This window comes from Equus quagga, chromosome 1 (genome assembly GCF_021613505.1).
Source record: "Equus quagga isolate Etosha38 chromosome 1, UCLA_HA_Equagga_1.0, whole genome shotgun sequence".
Taxonomy (NCBI): Eukaryota; Metazoa; Chordata; class Mammalia; order Perissodactyla; family Equidae; genus Equus; species Equus quagga.
Genome location: NC_060267.1, coordinates 101,855,663 through 101,872,856, shown reverse-complemented (window position 1 = coordinate 101,872,856; position 17,194 = coordinate 101,855,663). Strand labels below are relative to the sequence as shown.

The 17,194-nt window shown below is 52.0% G+C and overlaps 1 protein-coding gene across 2 annotated transcripts; it reads left to right on the top strand.

Annotated features, from left to right (window-relative positions):
- Nucleotides 1-196: 196 nt before the first annotated feature.
- Nucleotides 197-15,220, top strand: CHCHD4 (coiled-coil-helix-coiled-coil-helix domain containing 4). 2 transcript variants are annotated; one of them, XM_046670400.1, is made up of 3 exons: nt 197-363; nt 10,450-10,548; nt 14,037-15,220. In XM_046670400.1, exons 1-3 carry the CDS (start codon nt 342-344, stop codon nt 14,336-14,338), a joined length of 423 nt encoding a protein of 140 aa, XP_046526356.1. In that variant the 5' UTR covers nt 197-341; the 3' UTR covers nt 14,339-15,220. The 2 variants fall into 2 exon arrangements, with proteins under 2 accessions (XP_046526356.1, XP_046526271.1); XM_046670315.1 differs by lacking the exon at nt 197-363 and adding an exon at nt 8,857-9,106.
- The last annotated feature ends 1,974 nt before the right edge of the window (nt 15,221-17,194 follow it).

Genomic DNA, 17,194 nt, shown 5'->3' with positions numbered 1-17,194 from the left:
AGGCCTCCTGGAAAATGTAGTCCAGGGTCAGGAGCTTGCTCGGCAAAGTTGCCGTAGGCACAGTACTTCAGTGATGCGCCTGCGCACTGCGTGACTTTCTGGGAAATGTAGTTCCTACTGCCAGCAGAGTGGCCGAGCGGCGCGCGGCCTGCAGGGAAATGTAGTTCCTGGTTGAGGGGTCAGGCTGGGCTGGGAGGGCGCGGAAGCAGGCGCGCGGCGGGCAGGCCTGGAGGGGGCGGGTCCGCGCGGGCCTCGGAGCCGCCCGCCCCGCCAGAGGAGAGGTCACGGCGTGAGCCGCCGCCGCCGCCGTCGCTGCGAAGTCTGAACTCTGGGCTGCAGCCATGGCCTACTGCCGGCAGGAAGGTAGGGAGGGCGGGCTGCCATGGAGACCGGCCTACGAGGGCCTGCAGGGGACACGCGGTGCAGGCAGGCCGTGGCGCCCCGGGACCCCGCTGCCGGCGCGGGCGACCCGAGGCGCGGCTCGGGGTACCCTCCTGGGGACCTTTGCAGCAGGTGGGCGGCGGGGTCGCCATCCCGGTTTTGCAGATGAGAAAGCCGAGATTCTGGGAGGAGCGAGGCTGGTCCAAGGTCACGGTGAGGCTCGAACCCGGACCGCAGAGGGACCCGCACGTGGAGATTTCATAAACTAGGCCGGAGGGGTCAGGGAAGCGCCGAGCACGTTTCCCCTGGCTCGTAACTAGCCACATACTGTTATTAATAATTACCGTCGCCCTCACCACGCAACACGTGTTTCCATTTGCACGCGTCTTTTAACTATCCCCAAAAGTTGCCGCTCGGGTTACGTGCTGTGCTGGAGTGGTAGACGTGCCGCCAACGGGAACACTTACTGAGCCCCAGCTACATATCACGCACGGTTCAAGGAGCTTTATATGGCTTATCTCATTGGTTTTGCAGCGACCTTTGTAAGTCAGGCCCTGTTATCTTCCGCATTTTACCAAAGAGTAAACTAAGACACAGAGGCGACATGGCTAAAGCCATGAGGCTGGCCCCAGTTTCCAGTCCTGTAAAATGAGAAGTTGGTTTTCATTCATTCAGCAGATATTCATGAAGCACCGTCCCTGTGCCGGGTGATGGGGATGGTGGACACCTGAGAATATACAATTGCAGAGAGAGTTGGAACTCACCTGGAAATTCTTTGGTGAATAGTCCAGGCCCTCAGTTTAATTAAGGGAATCTGAAACCCAGAGAAGGGGATGACCTACCCAAGGTCAGACATCCAGGTGGGGGAACAGCTCAGTCTAAAATGTGAAGCCTTTTCCCCAGTCCGCCGCCGTTTCTAGAATCCCTCCTCCTTCCCTGGGTCATAAGCCCTAGGGCGCACCCATGGCCCTAATGGGCACTACTTCTCTTGATTAATCCTGCGTTGTGCCTTGAACAGAAGTCCTCTGCCCTCACCACTTTGTTAGCCAGTAGGTCTCATGTTTTTAATTTCCTTTCTCTGAGTCTCTAATTTACTTCTTCATCTAAATGAAGAAATAATTTTGAGCCTTTTCCATATAATGAGGCCATGCAGATAAATAAGGCCCCTCCTTGCCCTTGATGATTTCTAGACGTCACAGGTTATCTGCAAGCGAGAGGCAGTTTCCATCTGCTACCAAAGCATGGACCCTTAGCTTTTCCTGGGTTGGAGATCTCTCTCTTATTGTGGCGATGAGGATTGATAGCACTCACTTTCAAGCCTTCCCTAGTTTATGTTATCTGTATCACTGTCCCCCCAGTTGTCAACTTTTGTTTTTCTACCCACTGATTTTTCTGTGCTTCCCATAGGACTCAGAAAAATGATCCCAAACTCCTTGCCATGGAAGGGCTCACGTGATGGAGCCCTGCCCAGCCAGCTCCAGCCTCCTCTCTTCCCGCCTCATCACTGCTCAGCCACACTGGCCTCTTGGCTCTTTCCTTAGCCTGGTACATCCTTCTCCAGCTCTTCCGTGGCTGGCTCCTCATCCTTCAAGACTCAGCTCAGTTCACCTCCTCAGAGAGGTCTTCGCTGCCCCTTTGTGTCTTTCACATCCTAAACTTTCTGAAATTACCTTCTTCATTTTTGTCATCTTGTTTCTTGTCTGTCTTTTCCCTCTGAGCTGAGAGCATTAGCTGGGCCATATCCCCAGCACTGAGCACAGGGCCTGATGGACAGGTGGGTGCTCACATCTTTATGGAGTGAACCCATATGCATGCCTGCCCTGTGTTCTGAGAGAATCGCTGCCTGTACAAGTTTACTTCAGGGGTCCACCCACCACCCAGCCTTCAGGACAAAGGCCTTTGCTTGGCATTCAAGGTGTCCCACAACGTGGGCTCAGCCTTGCTCCCTGGCTTTTGCCCACCCACACTTTTCTGTGTCGGCGCCACACTGATTCTCTCTTTAGTCTCCTCCTTTTCCTCAGCCTGCCCTTTTCTGTTCAGTCCACGAACATTGAGCTCCTGTGATGCACCAGCCACTGAGCAGGTAGCAGTGAGCACAGGTGACAGTCTGCCCACGTGACACAGTGGGAGAGGTGGGTGCTCCTTCTGAGTTGGATATGCTGAGAGAGACTGGTGTGTAAAGATCCCATGCGTGTTCATGTTCCCTTTTCTGGGGGAAATGAGACCACCCATCCAAGGGTCTTCTCCCACCTTCTTAATGATGATAACAATTCTATCTTCCTCTCTCTGCTGGGGCTGGGGCTTTCACGTCCTAATCCAGAGTTCAGTGTCTCCTTTTAGTTTTTTTCTTTTTTAGGAAGATTAGCCCTGAGCTAACTGCCACCAATCCTCCTCTTTTTGCTCAGGAAGACTGGCCCTGAGCTAACATCTGTGCCCATCTTCCTCTACTTTATATGTGGGACGCCTACCACAGCATGGCTTGACAAGTGGTGCCATGTCCACACCCGGGATCCGAACTGGTGAACCCTGGGCCGCTGAAGCAGAACATGCGAACTTAACTGCTGTGCCACTGGGCCGGCCCCTAGTTTTACAAGTATTGTTTACCCACTGTGTTCTGGGCACTGTTCTAGGCTCTGGACATACTGCAATGAGTGGAATAGACAAATCCTTGCCCCTGGAGAGCTGACATTTCAGTGGGGGAGACAGGTGGTAAACAGATCTATAATACATTAGATGAGGAGAAGCACCTTGGAGGAAAAAAAGGAGGGTGAAGGAGATGGGGGATGGTCAAGGAAGGCGGCATCTGAGCAGGAGGTGTGAAGTCAGGGAGAGGGTGGCTGTGAGGATGTCTGAGGAGAGAGCTAGAGAGACAGCAGCCTGTTCAGAGGCCTGGAGGTAGGTGTGGGCTCAGCGTGTCAGAGTAAAAGCGGGGTGCTGGAATGGAGGGAGCCGATGGTGGGAGATGGGCTCATGGAGGTGAGGGATGCAGATCTTTCTGGATGTATTTGAAGGTAGAGCCAACTGGATTTGATGATGGAGATATGAGAGAAAGATAGGCATCAAGAATGGCTGTATAGAGAGTAAAACTGCGGAATTGGGGGAATTGGGATCCAGCTGCTCAGTCAGTCCTGTTCTCAGCCCCACCCTGAAGTCCAGCTTTCAGAGTGACCGCTGGGGCCTCCAGTTCCCAGCCTGTGCTGGGGCCCTGGGGTGGGGATTGGTTTTCTTCTAGTTGGCTTCCCCTCCTTGTGACTTTGGGTTCAGCTTTCTCCGATTGTCAAGTCAGAGAGCACTTCTCTAACAGCTTTCCCACTTCCAAAATCTTATTGACGGGGCTAGCCTCTGATCCTCTCTTCCTGGCCATTTTACCCTTGTCATTTGACGCCATTTACAAAATTACTGTCTTTTGAGTGGAATTTCAGGTGAGAGTAGAAACTCATTTCGCCTCCTTTGTTAACCGAAGTCTCTCGATTCTTGCCCTAACCACAGGAGGTAAGTGGCTGAGCTGGTGGGGGCCTGTTTTCTGAGGCCCCAAGAAGGTGCCTGAGATCACAGCTGTTACGTGCTTATGCTCAGATTTGATCCCCAATCTTGAGACGGGGACATTGATGCCACTGTGAGCCGGCCCTCCCAGCGCTGGGCTTGAATCTCAGGCTCAGGCCTGTGCTTTCGTTCTTCCTACAGCTGATTTTGAGCCCTTCCTGTTATGTCTGTTCAACAAACATGAGCACCATCTGGGTACTGGGGTTGGGGATGCAAAGATACATGCCTGCCCAGAAACCACGTCAGGTCACCCAGGGGCCCTTCTTTCCCCAGTGCTGTGGTAGGAATGTGTCCCCCTGTAAATTCATATGTTGAAATCCTAACCCCCAAGTGTGCTGGTGTTTGTAGGTGCTTTGGGAGGTGCTTAAGTCATAAGGGTGGAGCCTTCGTGAATGGGATTAGTGCCCTTTTAAAACAGGCTCCAGAGGGGCTGGCCCGGTGGCATAGTGGTTAAGTTCACACACTGCTTCCATGGCCCGGGGTTTGTGGGTTTGGATCTCAGGCGTGGACCTAGCGCTGCTCATCAGCCATGCTGTGGTGGCGTCCCACATAAAATAGAGGAAGACTGGCACAGATGTTAGCTCAGCGACAATCTTCCTCAAGCAAAAAGAGGAGGATTGACAATAGCTGTTAGCTCAGGGGCCAATCTTCCTCACACACAGATTCACACAAAATAATAAAAAATAAAAGAGGCTCCAGAAAGATCTCTGGCCCCTTCTACCCTGTGAGGACACAGTGAGAAGGCACCAGCTGTGAACCAGGAAGAGGGCCCTCCCCAGAAGGTCACCGTGCTGCTGCCTCATCTTGAACTTGCAGCCTCCAGGACTGTGAGCAATAAGTTTCAGTGGTTTCTGAGCTACCTGGTTGGTGGTATTTTGCTATAGCAGTCCAAATGGACCAAGACACCCATCCAGAATGGGACGGTGCCACCAAACAGGCTCAGAATGGTCAGGGTTCAGTGGGATTATTCCCTCCTACACTTCATTTCTGTCTGTGAAGCCTCTAAGACTTAGGTTAAGCCACCACGGTCAGCTAAAGGTGTCAGTAAACTTCAACTTAATTTTAAAAGTGTAAGTAAATGCCCACTAAATAAAAGACTAGTGGAAGAGGCAAGGGGCAGCAAGATCCAGCACTTTGCTCTCAAGGCACTTGGAATCTGAAAGATGGTCCAGATCAAGCTATTTTTGCTTGTGTCATTATGGAACTACAGTGCCAGAGGGGTTCCCCTGTGCTCTGGTGAGACCATTTCTCTGACACTGGAGGGATGCGCTCCTGTCAACAGTCAGACAGACCCCAGTTCCGCCTTGGTCTGCTCGCCGGCTGTGTGGCTGTGGCCTGGTTGAGGATTGGAGGATCCCACCCTGGGAGTTCAGTGTCAGGGTCACGGGGCTGCATAGTTCAACCCTGTAGGGGCTGCAGTTTGATAAGCATAAGGGAGCTGGTCACAGGAGGGCAGAGCGTGCGTGGGAGATATGGCTGTGAGCTCACCACCCAGGGAGCCCCCGAGGAGATGGGTGTGCATGGTCCTCAGAAGGGGACAGTGGGGAGCGGGAGAGCCAGTTATGTGTGAGGTGTCAGGAGTCACACTCGGCTGGTGAGTGAAGGCCTGAGGCCCAGTTCCAGGCTTTTTGAAAAGGTTGACTCTTCTGTACTGAGTCCAGCGTTAGGGAATGTCTGCTTCTTAAATTTGAGAAATATGTGGATTCCAAAGGATACAAATTCTTGTATTGATTTAAAAATTTTTCTTTTATTATTATGAAAATGTCTAAGAAACCTCCACTTAAAAGGTGCAAACATTTGCCTGTAGTCTTAGCTGACTCTAAAACCAACAATGAGTGGATTGAATTCTAACAGCATTCAGTTTAGCAACATCAATTCAATCTGGTAGACGGTGCTTGACTGAAAACCTTAATTGGCCTTGTATGGAGACCGCGTTTCTGTGCCACGCGGGTCCTTTCCAGTCAACCGTGCCTGTGTGCCATCGCTCCGTGGCCAGGTGGTCCAGGCTCAGTCTCTGGCTGAGGAAGCTTTGCTCACCACGTGCTGCGGTGATGGGAAGCCGTTTGGCTGTCTCTGGCTGGGAAGGACGGTCCTTTTCCCAGCAGCTGGGGTAGTTAATATCTTTGGATTCAGAACTCTAGGAGGTGTAAGGTTAAGGTGCTTATCCACATCCTCCTGAGTGTGCGTATATCAATTTGTTTAGGTTGTCTTGGAAGTAAAAATAAGCATTTTTGTATTTCTCTAGAGAAATTCCTGAGAAGTTTAATGAGGTCTTCTGGTCTAGCTGATTACCCCTCGAGTTGGCATTCTTATGACTAGTCCTTTCTTTCACAGGTCTGTTCGGAGTAAATAAGCATCATCCTTGTGTTCCCTTTTAAACATTCTAGGAAGCGAAGGCCTGGTGGGATGGGTATGCAGTGGCCAGCACAGTCTTGTGTCGCTTAATGACGGGAAAACGTTCTGAGAAACGCGTCATTCGGCGATTTCACTGTTGTGCGAACATCACAGAGTGCACTCACACAGACCTGGATGGGACAGCCTGTTGCACACCTAGGCTACAGGGTACTAATTTTATGAGACCACCATCGTATATGCGGTCCCACGTTGACTGAAATGTCATTACATGGTGCGTGGTTGTGCGTAAGGTGGCACACTCGGGATCTTTCAGACCAGAGTTTGTCTTCCTGCTCTGCCTTCACTTACTGTGTGACTTCCGGGCGGTTTCTTACCTCCTCTGGGCCTCCCTTTCCTGTGTCTCTGAAAAGGAGATAAAGTAATACCCACCTCACAGCGGACTAAATGAGCTGACAGGTGTAAAACACGTTGCACTGAGCCCACGTGTTTAAAAGATGAATTGTTATGTTCTGCTCTTAAGGATTCCAGTCCCAGTGTGTGGCTTTTTCCCCACACCAGTTCTCCAGCACCAGCTGGGTGTCCTACAATTCACCCCACTTCTGACACCTCTACCTGGAGGAAGTGTCAGATCCCACAGATGAAGGCAGTCCCACAGGACTGCCCCACCCCTCCTCAGGCACCAGTCGCCAATCCTCAATATGGTTTATCACCTGTGCTTCTGACCGACTGGCTCTAGATGGAAGGTTGTAGCCACCCCCTCCTTGGGTTCTGTTAACTTGCTAGAGCGGCTCACAGAACTCAGAAACTGTTCCCTCACTGATTACTGGTTCATTATAAAAGGCTCTAACTCCAGAACAGCCAGATGGAAGAGAGGCAGAGGGCAAGGTCTGGGGAAGGGGCCCGGAGCCTCCGTGCCCTCTCCGAGCACACCTCTCTCCCCAAACCTTTACCAACCTGGGCGCTCTGCACCCCGTCCTTGTGGGTCTTCATGGAGACTTCGTTACATGGGCATGATTGATTAACTCACTGGCCATTGGTGAGTGAGTCAACCTCCAGGCCCCTCTCCACCCCGAAAGTCAGGGGGTGGGACTGAAAGTTTCCACCCTCTAATCTTGTGGTTGGTTCTCCTGGCAACCAGCCCCATCCTTAGGTGCCTTCTAAAAGTTGCCTCATTAACATAACAAAAGATCTTAGCCGCCTCTCACCCCTTGGGACTTTTCAAGGGTTTTAGGAGCTCTGTGCCAGCAATGGAGTCAAAGACGAAATAAGTATTTCTTATAAATCACAATATCACATTCGTTGATCCCGTGTAACTGTTCTCTAAAGGGGGCGTCCGGGAAGGTGGCACAAGAGGACTGAGCCCTGTGGGAGGGACCTGGAACATTCTCCGTGGGGTTGTGCCAGACCTGTGACCCCAAGCGTGCCTGTCTCAGGCTAACCTGTGCAGCCTGTGAGCGTTGTGGGTGCCAGAAGGTTTGACTCAGCTTCTGCTGCTGGAGGCCTGGCCTCGCCCTCACACACCCCATGGGTGTCCGGCCAGGTTTGGACCCCTTGCCTCTGGGGCTGGGCCAAACTAAGATCTTGGTAAACAGACTGTCCGGGCTGAGGTGAGAAATTTGCTCCAGCTTATTCTCCTTAGCGTTCAGCATTTTTGCAGGTTGCTTTCGAGTGTTTTGAAAACTGGCCAGAATTACCAAGGTCATTAGATACTTTAACGTGCCCTGGCCACCTGGCCCAAACCCTTTCCCAGGCCAGTGGGAGACGCAGTCTTCTCTGAGATAAAATGGGAGGAGTTGAGGCGGAGACCAGGTCTGGAGCAGAAACGTCATGTGGCCTGGAGGTCCGGTCCCCACGTGTGCCGAGGGTCAGCTCCCCATGTGGGAGACCCTGTGCAGGTATGAGGAGGATTTAAGGCACCAGGGGCCTTGCTCTGCCCCTGCACTGTCCTCTCTGGAGGTGTCGCCCTGGTTTTTGCTGTCACCCCCCATGCTTTCCCCAAGCCTCTTCCTTAAGTACTCCCACCCAGTGTGGACCCAAACCTTTTTCTTTGGTTTCTCTCAGCCTGCCTGTGACTGAACTTTCCTAAATATAAAGGGAAAACAAAGAAGTATGACGTAATCAGAGAAAATGCAGCAGCTCTCAGAGAGCCACATTTCTGCAGGCGCAGCCTCTGCCCCAGCCGGGCTGGCTCGCTGCAGGCCACTGACTACGGCCCTGTCCAAGGGCCCATTCCCATGGTGCTAGAGATGTCTTCTTAAGTGCCGGGCACCTCGCATCCCCTTCCAGATGAGGCTCCCCTTGTCCTGGGTCACAGTGGGCAGTCAGTAGGGCTGTTGAAACTCTCCTTGCCCTTCACCAGGTAGGTACCTGTAGCTTAGAAGAGCGCTCCTGTTTGTTCACTCAGCAAACAGTCACTTGATTCTAAGCTTCCTGGGTAGGGATTAGGTCAGTATTTATGGTACAAAACATTTATTCCTGCCCAAAGCACACAAAGCTCTCAGGACAGTGTCTGAGTCATGCCCAGTACTCAGGGTCAGCTGTCGTTTTTATTTGTGTGTCTGTGTGTGCTGGGGGTGGGGGACAGTGTGGGCATGTGCGAGGGATCTCCACAGTGTGGCCTTTGGGGACACAGCTGGGTTCAAATTCCAGCCCTGTGTGAGCTCGGCCAAGTCGCTTCCAGGCCTCAGGCTTACCACCGGAAAATGGCGCTCCTGCTGCCTCCTCAGCGTGGCGAGGGGATGGCAGGAGCTGGCTGACATGCAGAGCCCAGGAGGGACCGTCTGCCCACCAGGGACTACGGGAGAAACCGAGCACCATGCTGTGCGGGGTGAGGACCCCCGGCAGGAATCCCAGACAGACGCCTGCTGAGGTTTCCCTGAGGGTACAGGTTTAGGAGGGCGAGGTCAGGTGTTGACAGCTACAAGGTTTTCCGGGAGAGAGCCCAGGAGGGAGCTGGACAGGGGAGCTGCCTGCCTTGCCGTTTCCCTCTGATTGACTTGGAGTGACCACTCTGGCCTTGGTTTCCTGCTGTGTAAAATGGGGCCAGAGGATGGTAAAACTTGATAGCCATTGTAAGGTCAGCTGAGACAAGCCGCGGAATGCACCTGCTGTGGCATCGTCCGTGCTGATTGCCGCTTCTGCTCACCCGGCCGCCCCTGAGGAGAAGCTCCTCCCATGCACTTGGCCTCCTCCAGTCTGCTTCCCTGGAGGCTCAGGACCTGCTGGCAGCCAGGCTCGTGGGACGGGGGCTCTGGCCTGACCGGGTGCGGTTCACTTTAGGAGCTGGCTGCCTGGTGCCTGTCCTTGCAGGGCCTCAGTCCTGACCGACCGCCAGCCTGTTGTTTTTGGGGTTTGGTGATTGTTCTAAAGAATAACCTACTGCAGATTGGCACAGAAGTTAACGACATCAGCAACTCTGAAATCGTCCCTCCTCCGCCTAGTCATTCCACTTGTGGGGAAGTAGCCCCCAGGCCTCGCGGACTGAGGGGAGCTGCCGCAGTGTTCTCCACCCGCGTGATCCCTTCCTTCTGGCCACAATCAGGCGCCAAGACGCTAGAGGGAGTCTTGCCCATGGGCACTCTCAGACCTGTGTCCTCAGCCTGTCAGAGGCAGGTGATGGTGATATTTTCCCACAGGGCGTCTCCTTGGACAGACTTCACTGGCTCCATCAGCGGAGTGGGCTGCTGGCTGGGCACCCCCCTCACTGTGCGCTTCTCCTCTTGTCAAAGTTCTGTCTTTCTCAGGCTTTTTGTGCCTTCTGAACCCTGTGGGTAAACCCCTAGGGGCTAGAACCAGGTCTTCTTTTCCTTTATGCCTCTTTCTTTTTTTAAAGATTGACCCTGAGCTAACATCTGTTGCCAATCTTTTTTTCATTTGTCTTCTTCTCCCCAAAGCCCCCTGGTACATAGTTGTATATTCTAGTTATAGGTCCTTCCAGCTGTGGCATGTGGGATGCTGCCTCAGCCTGACTTGACGAGCGGTGCCATGTCCGCGCCCAGGATCTGAATAGGCGAAACCCTGGGCCACAGAAGCAGAGCGCAAAAACCCGACCTCTCAGCCATGGGGCGGCCCCGGGACAGTCTTTGAACTTGGTTTGTGTGGCTGCTTTGGGATTAGGGCTGCTTGGCTGCTCTTGAGTGAAACTTTCTTCCTCTGCTCTCCAAACTCCAGGAAAGGATCGAATCATATTTGTGACCAAAGAAGACCACGAAACTCCAAGCAATGCCGAGCTGGTGGCTGACGACCCCAACGATCCGTACGAGGAGCATGGTGAGTGACGCGGGGCCTCCCAGGGACCTGCAGATACGTCCTGGGGTGAAGTTCGATGTCCACAGTTCCTTTCCCATTTGTCCTGGCCGAGGCCGGGTCTGCAGGTTTCCATGTCAGCGTGGCCTGCCTCCCTCAGAGGTGTGAGGGCTGTGCTTCCACCTTTCTCTGATCTCTTCCCCGGCCATCAGGCCAGAACCTGGGAGTTTCTCGTTACTGAAGTCTTCTGCCTCGTTCTCTTCTGAAGGTTTGCACTGACTTCAGCTCAGTGGATGCTTCTCAGTGATGAAGTTTGGGGGGCACGTCAGAGGATTCTAGCAGTTACAAGTGGGTTATGATGACAGGGACCCTCCTGCTCAGTCGTTACCAGACTGAGTTCTGGCACACCTGCAGATACTGAGCAAGCTGGTGTGTGGGTGTCACACCCTCGTTCTGTGAGGGGGTGAAGTCGCTGCTCCACTTGTATCTGCTCCAGCACACACCTGGCATGAGAAGCTCGCTTGAGAAAGAGGGACGGTTTCCCAGCAGCGGGATTCAGCTAACCTGGTCAGAACTGCTGCACACAACCTGGTTAGTGTGGTCAGTGGTCACTTGGGCCTAGAGAGTCACTCCAAAGGCGTGGGGGGCTGGACTTATTAGAACTTACTCAGCCTCTGTCAGGTGTGGGGGTGTGTGCGGTGTTCATAAACAGTCCACATATCATCAGCAGTGCTCAGTTCACCAAACTAAAGCCATTCTGATGTCCAGGATGACAACCAACAAACGGTCTAGTGCGGAGTGGCGATAACTATGGTTCAGGGAGGTGGTCGTGGCTGCCCATGGAGTGTGGGCTGCTGGCTGGGATTTCTCACATGCTGACTAAAGTGTGTATTCTGAGGCAGGGTGCTTCTCCTGCTGCCCTTCCTGCTCCGAGGGCTCAGCGTCTAGCTGAGGATGCATACCGAGCACCCTGTTGGGAACAGGGGGACGTGCAGATGGTGTACAGTGTTGGCTTCTGAGAACGGCAGCTACAGGAGGGACCGTGAATCAGCACTCTTGTAAAGAAAAAGAAATCCCGTCTAAATTCCAGCACTTTGCCTGTCTTTAGATCCTATTAGTTGAGCACATTTCATTAATTGGTTGAGACTCTGTGGAGCCTGCAGAACAAATCAGGCCTTGTTCTGTTTGCCTCATGGTGTTTTTAAAAACTCAGTGTGCCTGCCTCAAGACTGCGCACTCCCTTCCAGTTCCCGCCGGTCTTGACTGTCCCTCCTGCTTTCTCCCCTCCCTGCTTCTGTCAGGTATATCTGCTTGGACTTTACAGGTATTTGCCTTTGCACCCCTTTCTGGTGACTAACTGTGTGAAGAAGCATATAAAACAGTTGGGACCCACGGTCTGAGCTCTCATTTACAAAATGACTAAGCAGCCTAGGGGACTAAGGAGGTCGCCAGTTTACGCCAGCTGCCCGCATCCCAGCACTGTGCTCTGTGGCTGAGATGGCACCTGAGCAGCTAAGAGCGCCATGAGAAAGAGGTTCAGAGTTAGCTTTCACAGAACAGGAAGACAGGAGGGCGTACAAGGCCACCTGGGCCACTGGGAAAGCCAAGGGCCTGGGAGGAGGTGGAGGCTGGCCAGGGAGGTCAGTAGAGGTGACCAGAACTCTAGGCCTTTTCTTTTTTTTTTTTTTCTTTCTGCTTTATCTCCCCAAACACCCCCAGTACACAGTTGTATATCTTAGTTGCAGGTCCTTCTAGTTGTGGGATGTGGGACGCCACCTCAACGTGGCCTGACGAGCGTGCCATGTCCGTGCCCAGGATCTGAACCCTGGGCCGCTGCAGCGGAACGCGTGAACTCAACCACTCGGCCACGGGGCCGGCCCCTCTAGGCCTTTTCTGACATGTGTGGAGACGTGCTGCGTCTGGGCTTAGTGCAGCACCTGAGGCTGGTCTGTGTGGTTAGACACTGTGTCTCTGCAGATGGGCACCGTCAGCGTTCTCCATGAGGAGCTGCCTCATTCTAGCTCACCTTCCCCTGAGAAAGGATGAAACTAGGACTCCTGCAGACCAGGGCGGTTATTTTTAAACGTTAGTGTTATTTCCTTTGGAAACTGGTTCTGTAGATTTGTTGCCAGTTTTGAGCCTCCAGGGGACAGCATTTGCCTGTTTCCAGCACTGAGATGGCCTGCGGGGTAGGAAGAGGTGGGAAGATGGGAGGGAAACAGCGCAGGCTCTGGAATCCCACGGGCCCTGGCTGTGGTCCTGACGTGGACCCCACTGAACCCCCAAAATCTCATCTGAAAGCTGGGGTTAGTAGTCCCTCCTGCAGAAGGTTGTCAAAGGCTTCTGTGATGTACCGTGTAGAGCTGGGCGCACAAGAACGTGCTCCGCAGCTGGCGGTGCTGGTGGAGAACTGCCTGCTCGGGGCGGCGCCCGTGGACGGCTCACTGCCAGCCCATTCTGTCGTCGGGGAGGATTTGTCTGTCAGCGAAGCTTCCTGAGCTAGAAGTAAGAGGCAGGTTCAGCACAGGCCCAGGACTTTGGACACTAGCTCAGAGTGCCATGCCCAGGTACTTCCTGGAGTGAAAAATTGTGTAATTTCACTGGGCGTTTGAGAGTCTTTCTTAAAGAGCGCTCTCAGTCTCTGGAAGACTCAGGCAGGAACTTCTGTGTGAAGCGTATTTCTGTGACAAAGCTGAAAATGAAGCAATCATCTTGAAAACATTTTAGAAAGCCAGGCAGTAGTATTTAGGTGTGAACAAGTTTCATATAGAAGAAAAAGTGTAAAATTCAAAAGTAAGGAGCCTATGTAATACTGCAAATGAAAATCCATCTGTAATCACCCCCTTCCCAATATGTATGTGCAGTTCAACAGTTTGGTAAATACGGTTAATATTCCTCTAGGTTTTTCATTTTCACGAGACTGGAACCACACCACTCTGGCCGTTTCCTTGTCTGACGTGTCGGACATCTTCCCATCCACCTCCTCTCTGCTGGTCCTCACGCTGTGCTGAGCCTGTGCGAGCAGCCGCAGAGCGAGAGGGCCTTGAGGGCAGGGCGCGTGGGCAGGGCCGGGTCCTGATCCCAAGGAGGGGAGCGGAGAGTGAAAGAGGAGATCAGTACCTCAATACTCAGCTCCTTAAAGTGTTTGCACTTTCAACAAGCTTCTTGCGAACCATCCAGGTGATGGCCCCTGCTTTGGCTTAAACGGTTTCCAGTAGGTAGTGCTTGGAGCACAGCCACAGCCACAGCACTGGGAGGCGGCTTAGAACACAGAACTCTCTTGCACGTGGAGAGATGCTGATGCTGGCTTTTCTCCCCCTGAGCTGGGAGTGCTGGATTTGTGCCAGGCGTTTGAACCCCATCTGAATCGAGAGGTGGGTCCACAGGCGAGTGCCTCCCAGGCAGCAGTTCTGCACCTTCTCAGGGGCCTGTGAAGACTGGACTTGGTTTTACTTTTTCTGAAACCTTAGGGAACATCTCTCACATTTTCCTTGCCTGTCTTCCTGTTCCAGGATTGATCCTGCCAAATGGGGACATTAACTGGAACTGCCCGTGCCTTGGGGGAATGGCCAGCGGCCCCTGTGGGGAACAGTTCAAGTCGGCCTTCTCCTGCTTCCACTACAGCACGGAGGAGGTCAAGGGGTCAGACTGTGTAGCCCAGTTCCGGGCCATGCAGGAGTGCATGCAGAAATACCCGGACCTCTATCCCCAGGAAGACGAGGAGGAGGAGGAAGAGAAGAAGCCCGCAGAACCCTTAGAGGAAAGAGCTCCCACTGAGGCTGCTGCAACCACAGAGGAGGAGGGGTCAAGCTAGTGAGGCCGCGAGGCCCGGCTGCCGTCCTTCACCTTCAGAGTGATAGGAACCTTTTGCACAATGCCTTTTGGTCACTCTCCAAGAAAGTGTCTTTCCCTCTGTTGTTCTGTGCACTGTAATGTACAAAATAACTTATTTTGATCCTCAGGGGTCTTGGCCCCTTGACATATACACTGAGAAAGATGGAGTCGAATGTCTGTGTGTGTCACATAAGCCTGTCAGCAAATGTAGCTGCCACTTTTGAATTTTCTTCTCAGATTGCCCTGAATTTTGCCACTTTGAAATAATGTGCTGAATATTCTCAGCATTGTGAGTGAGCTGATTTATTCTGATTCATTATAGCCCTTTTAGTAGATTTTATACTGCTTTGGGAAATGAAATAGAAAAAGAAACACCAAAAACTTCCTTTAAAAAATGCTGGAGTGGGTCCATTCCTCATAGAAGAGGCCAGAAGATCAGATACTTGTTTCTCAAAAACCGTCTTACCCTTGAGTATACGAGCAGGAACTGTACTCCGTGTTTCGCAGATTTGGTTTCGTTTTACATTGAGCTCCAGGTTTTCTGTGGAAAGCGGAGCTCTGGACCCTCAGGTTCACAGTCCTTCCTAAGTGAGAGAAAGGCTGGTTTCTGCCATTCTTATTGTTCCTAAAGCCTGGATCGGGGCCTGCGCTCACACGGGCTCTGTCTCAGCCTGTTCAGATGCCATGTTCTTGAGAGAAGGGGACCTGATTCTTACCAAAGTAGCAGCCAAGAGAGGACATGCTGTGAACTAAGTAGTCAGTTAAAAGGAAAACATGATTTTTATCTAATTCTGAGTATGTCCTTTGTTTTTGCTAATTAAAAGTGTTTTTGATGTAAGGAAATAAAATTATGAAAATTTAATTGAAATTCCTCTTTGAATTAAACCATTTGGAGTCTGTTAAGATCTGTGCTAGTTCATAGCGAGCTAACGCTTGTCTCTGAGCAGATACCTTCCTACACACAGGGCAGTGATCCCTCGGCGAGGAAGCCTCTTCCTGTTTGAAGGTAAGGAACTGAAAGCCCCTGCAGGTTAAGTAACTTGCCCAAGGTGCCCGCTTGACAATTTTCAGGCCATGGTGTAGTAATGCCCCGTTTGTCCTGGGTGTGTTAGTTATCTATTGCTATGTTAACAGTTACCTTGAAACTGAGCACCTTGAAACAACAGACGTTTATTATCTCACAGTTTCTGCTGGTCAGGAATCCCGGCATTGTTTACCTGGGTCCCCTGGCCCAGCCTCTCAGGAGGCTGATGACACTTGGGGTCGAGGTGTTGGCCAGGGTTGCAGTCATCTCAAGGCCTGACTGGCTTTCCGGAATCGCTCAGGTGGTTTCAGGCAGGATTCAGCTCCTTGTGGGCTGTTGGATTGAGGGCCTCAGTTCCTCACTGGCTCTTGGCCAGAGTCCTCCCTCAGTTCCTTGCCACGTGGTGCTCTCCGTAGGTCAGCTCCCAGCATGGCAGGTGGTTTTCATCAGAGCAAGCGAGAGAGCGAGATGGAAGGCAGAGCCTTTTTGTAAACTAGTCTCCAATGACAGTCCGTCACTTTACCATATTCAGTTTGTTAGAGTGAGTCACAGCCCGCGCCCAACAGGAGGGACCCAGGGGCCTGAGTGCCGGGAGGGTGCCGCCCACACTTGAGAACCAGGGAACAGCACGTTGAAGCTTAAAAGCACAGTTACATGCGAGGAGCTGTGGTTCTGAGGTGCTGGGAGGCAGAGAACTTGGTATCTAGATCCCAAACTTTTTAAAAACTTTGTTAGGAGCCGAAGACCTGGAGCTGGCCAAGTTTGGAAGCTATCACCACCCCAAGAAGGGCCCTCGTGGCTTCTTTGAGCCTCACACAGCCTTGCACATTTAACAAACATACCTCTTTTCACTGAAAATTTTGATTACCACCAAGATGTTACTGATTGTGACCATGTCATGGATCCCATTCATTGGATGCCTCAGGAAACCTCCACGGTCCAAGTCCCGGGACGCGGGCAAGTGATTCCTGTCTGGTACCTGCCTGCGTGAAGCTACAGTCCAGTCAGGAAGCCAGCGTTGACGAGGAAGCAGAAAGAATCGAAGGGTATTGCCCAATGGCACTGGCTTCTCAGGGTAGATTATTTTCTTCTAGTCGTGGCACCTCTTACAACAGAGCTGCTCACACTGTCTTTGCCCAAGTCCACTTGGTTAGACAAAAGGTTTCATCCTTTTCCACTTCTCAGTGGAAAAACAACTGGGTGATAAGAAAGCGCCACTGCATGAGCAGTGTGATTGGGGAGAGTGGGTGGAGGTTATGCTTTAGAATCAGGTTTGGCTAATTTCTTTTTGTTAAGATATAATTGACATACAACATTATATTAGTTTCAGGTGTACAGCATAATTTGATATTTGTATATATTGTCAAATGATCACAAGACTAGTTAACATCCGTTACCATATGTAGTTACAGAATTTTTTTTTCTTGTGATGAGAACTTTTAAGATTTACTCTCATAGCAGTTTTCAAATATGTAATATAGTAGTATTAACTGTAGTCAGCCTTGGTGGCCCAGTGGTTAAGATTTGGCACTCTCACCACCCGCAGCCCAGGTTCGTTTCCCGGTCAGGGAACCACACCACCCATCTGTTGGTTGTCATACTGTGGCGGCTGCGTGTTGCTGTGATGCTGAAAGCTGTGCCACCAGTATTTCAAATATCAGCAGGGTCACCCATGGTGGACAGGTTTCAGTGGAACTTCCAGACTAGACAGGCTAGGAAGAAGGACCTGGCCACCCACTCCCAAAGGAATTGGCCATGAAAACCCTGTGAATACAGTGGAGCATTGTCTCATGTGGCGCTAGAAGGTGAGAG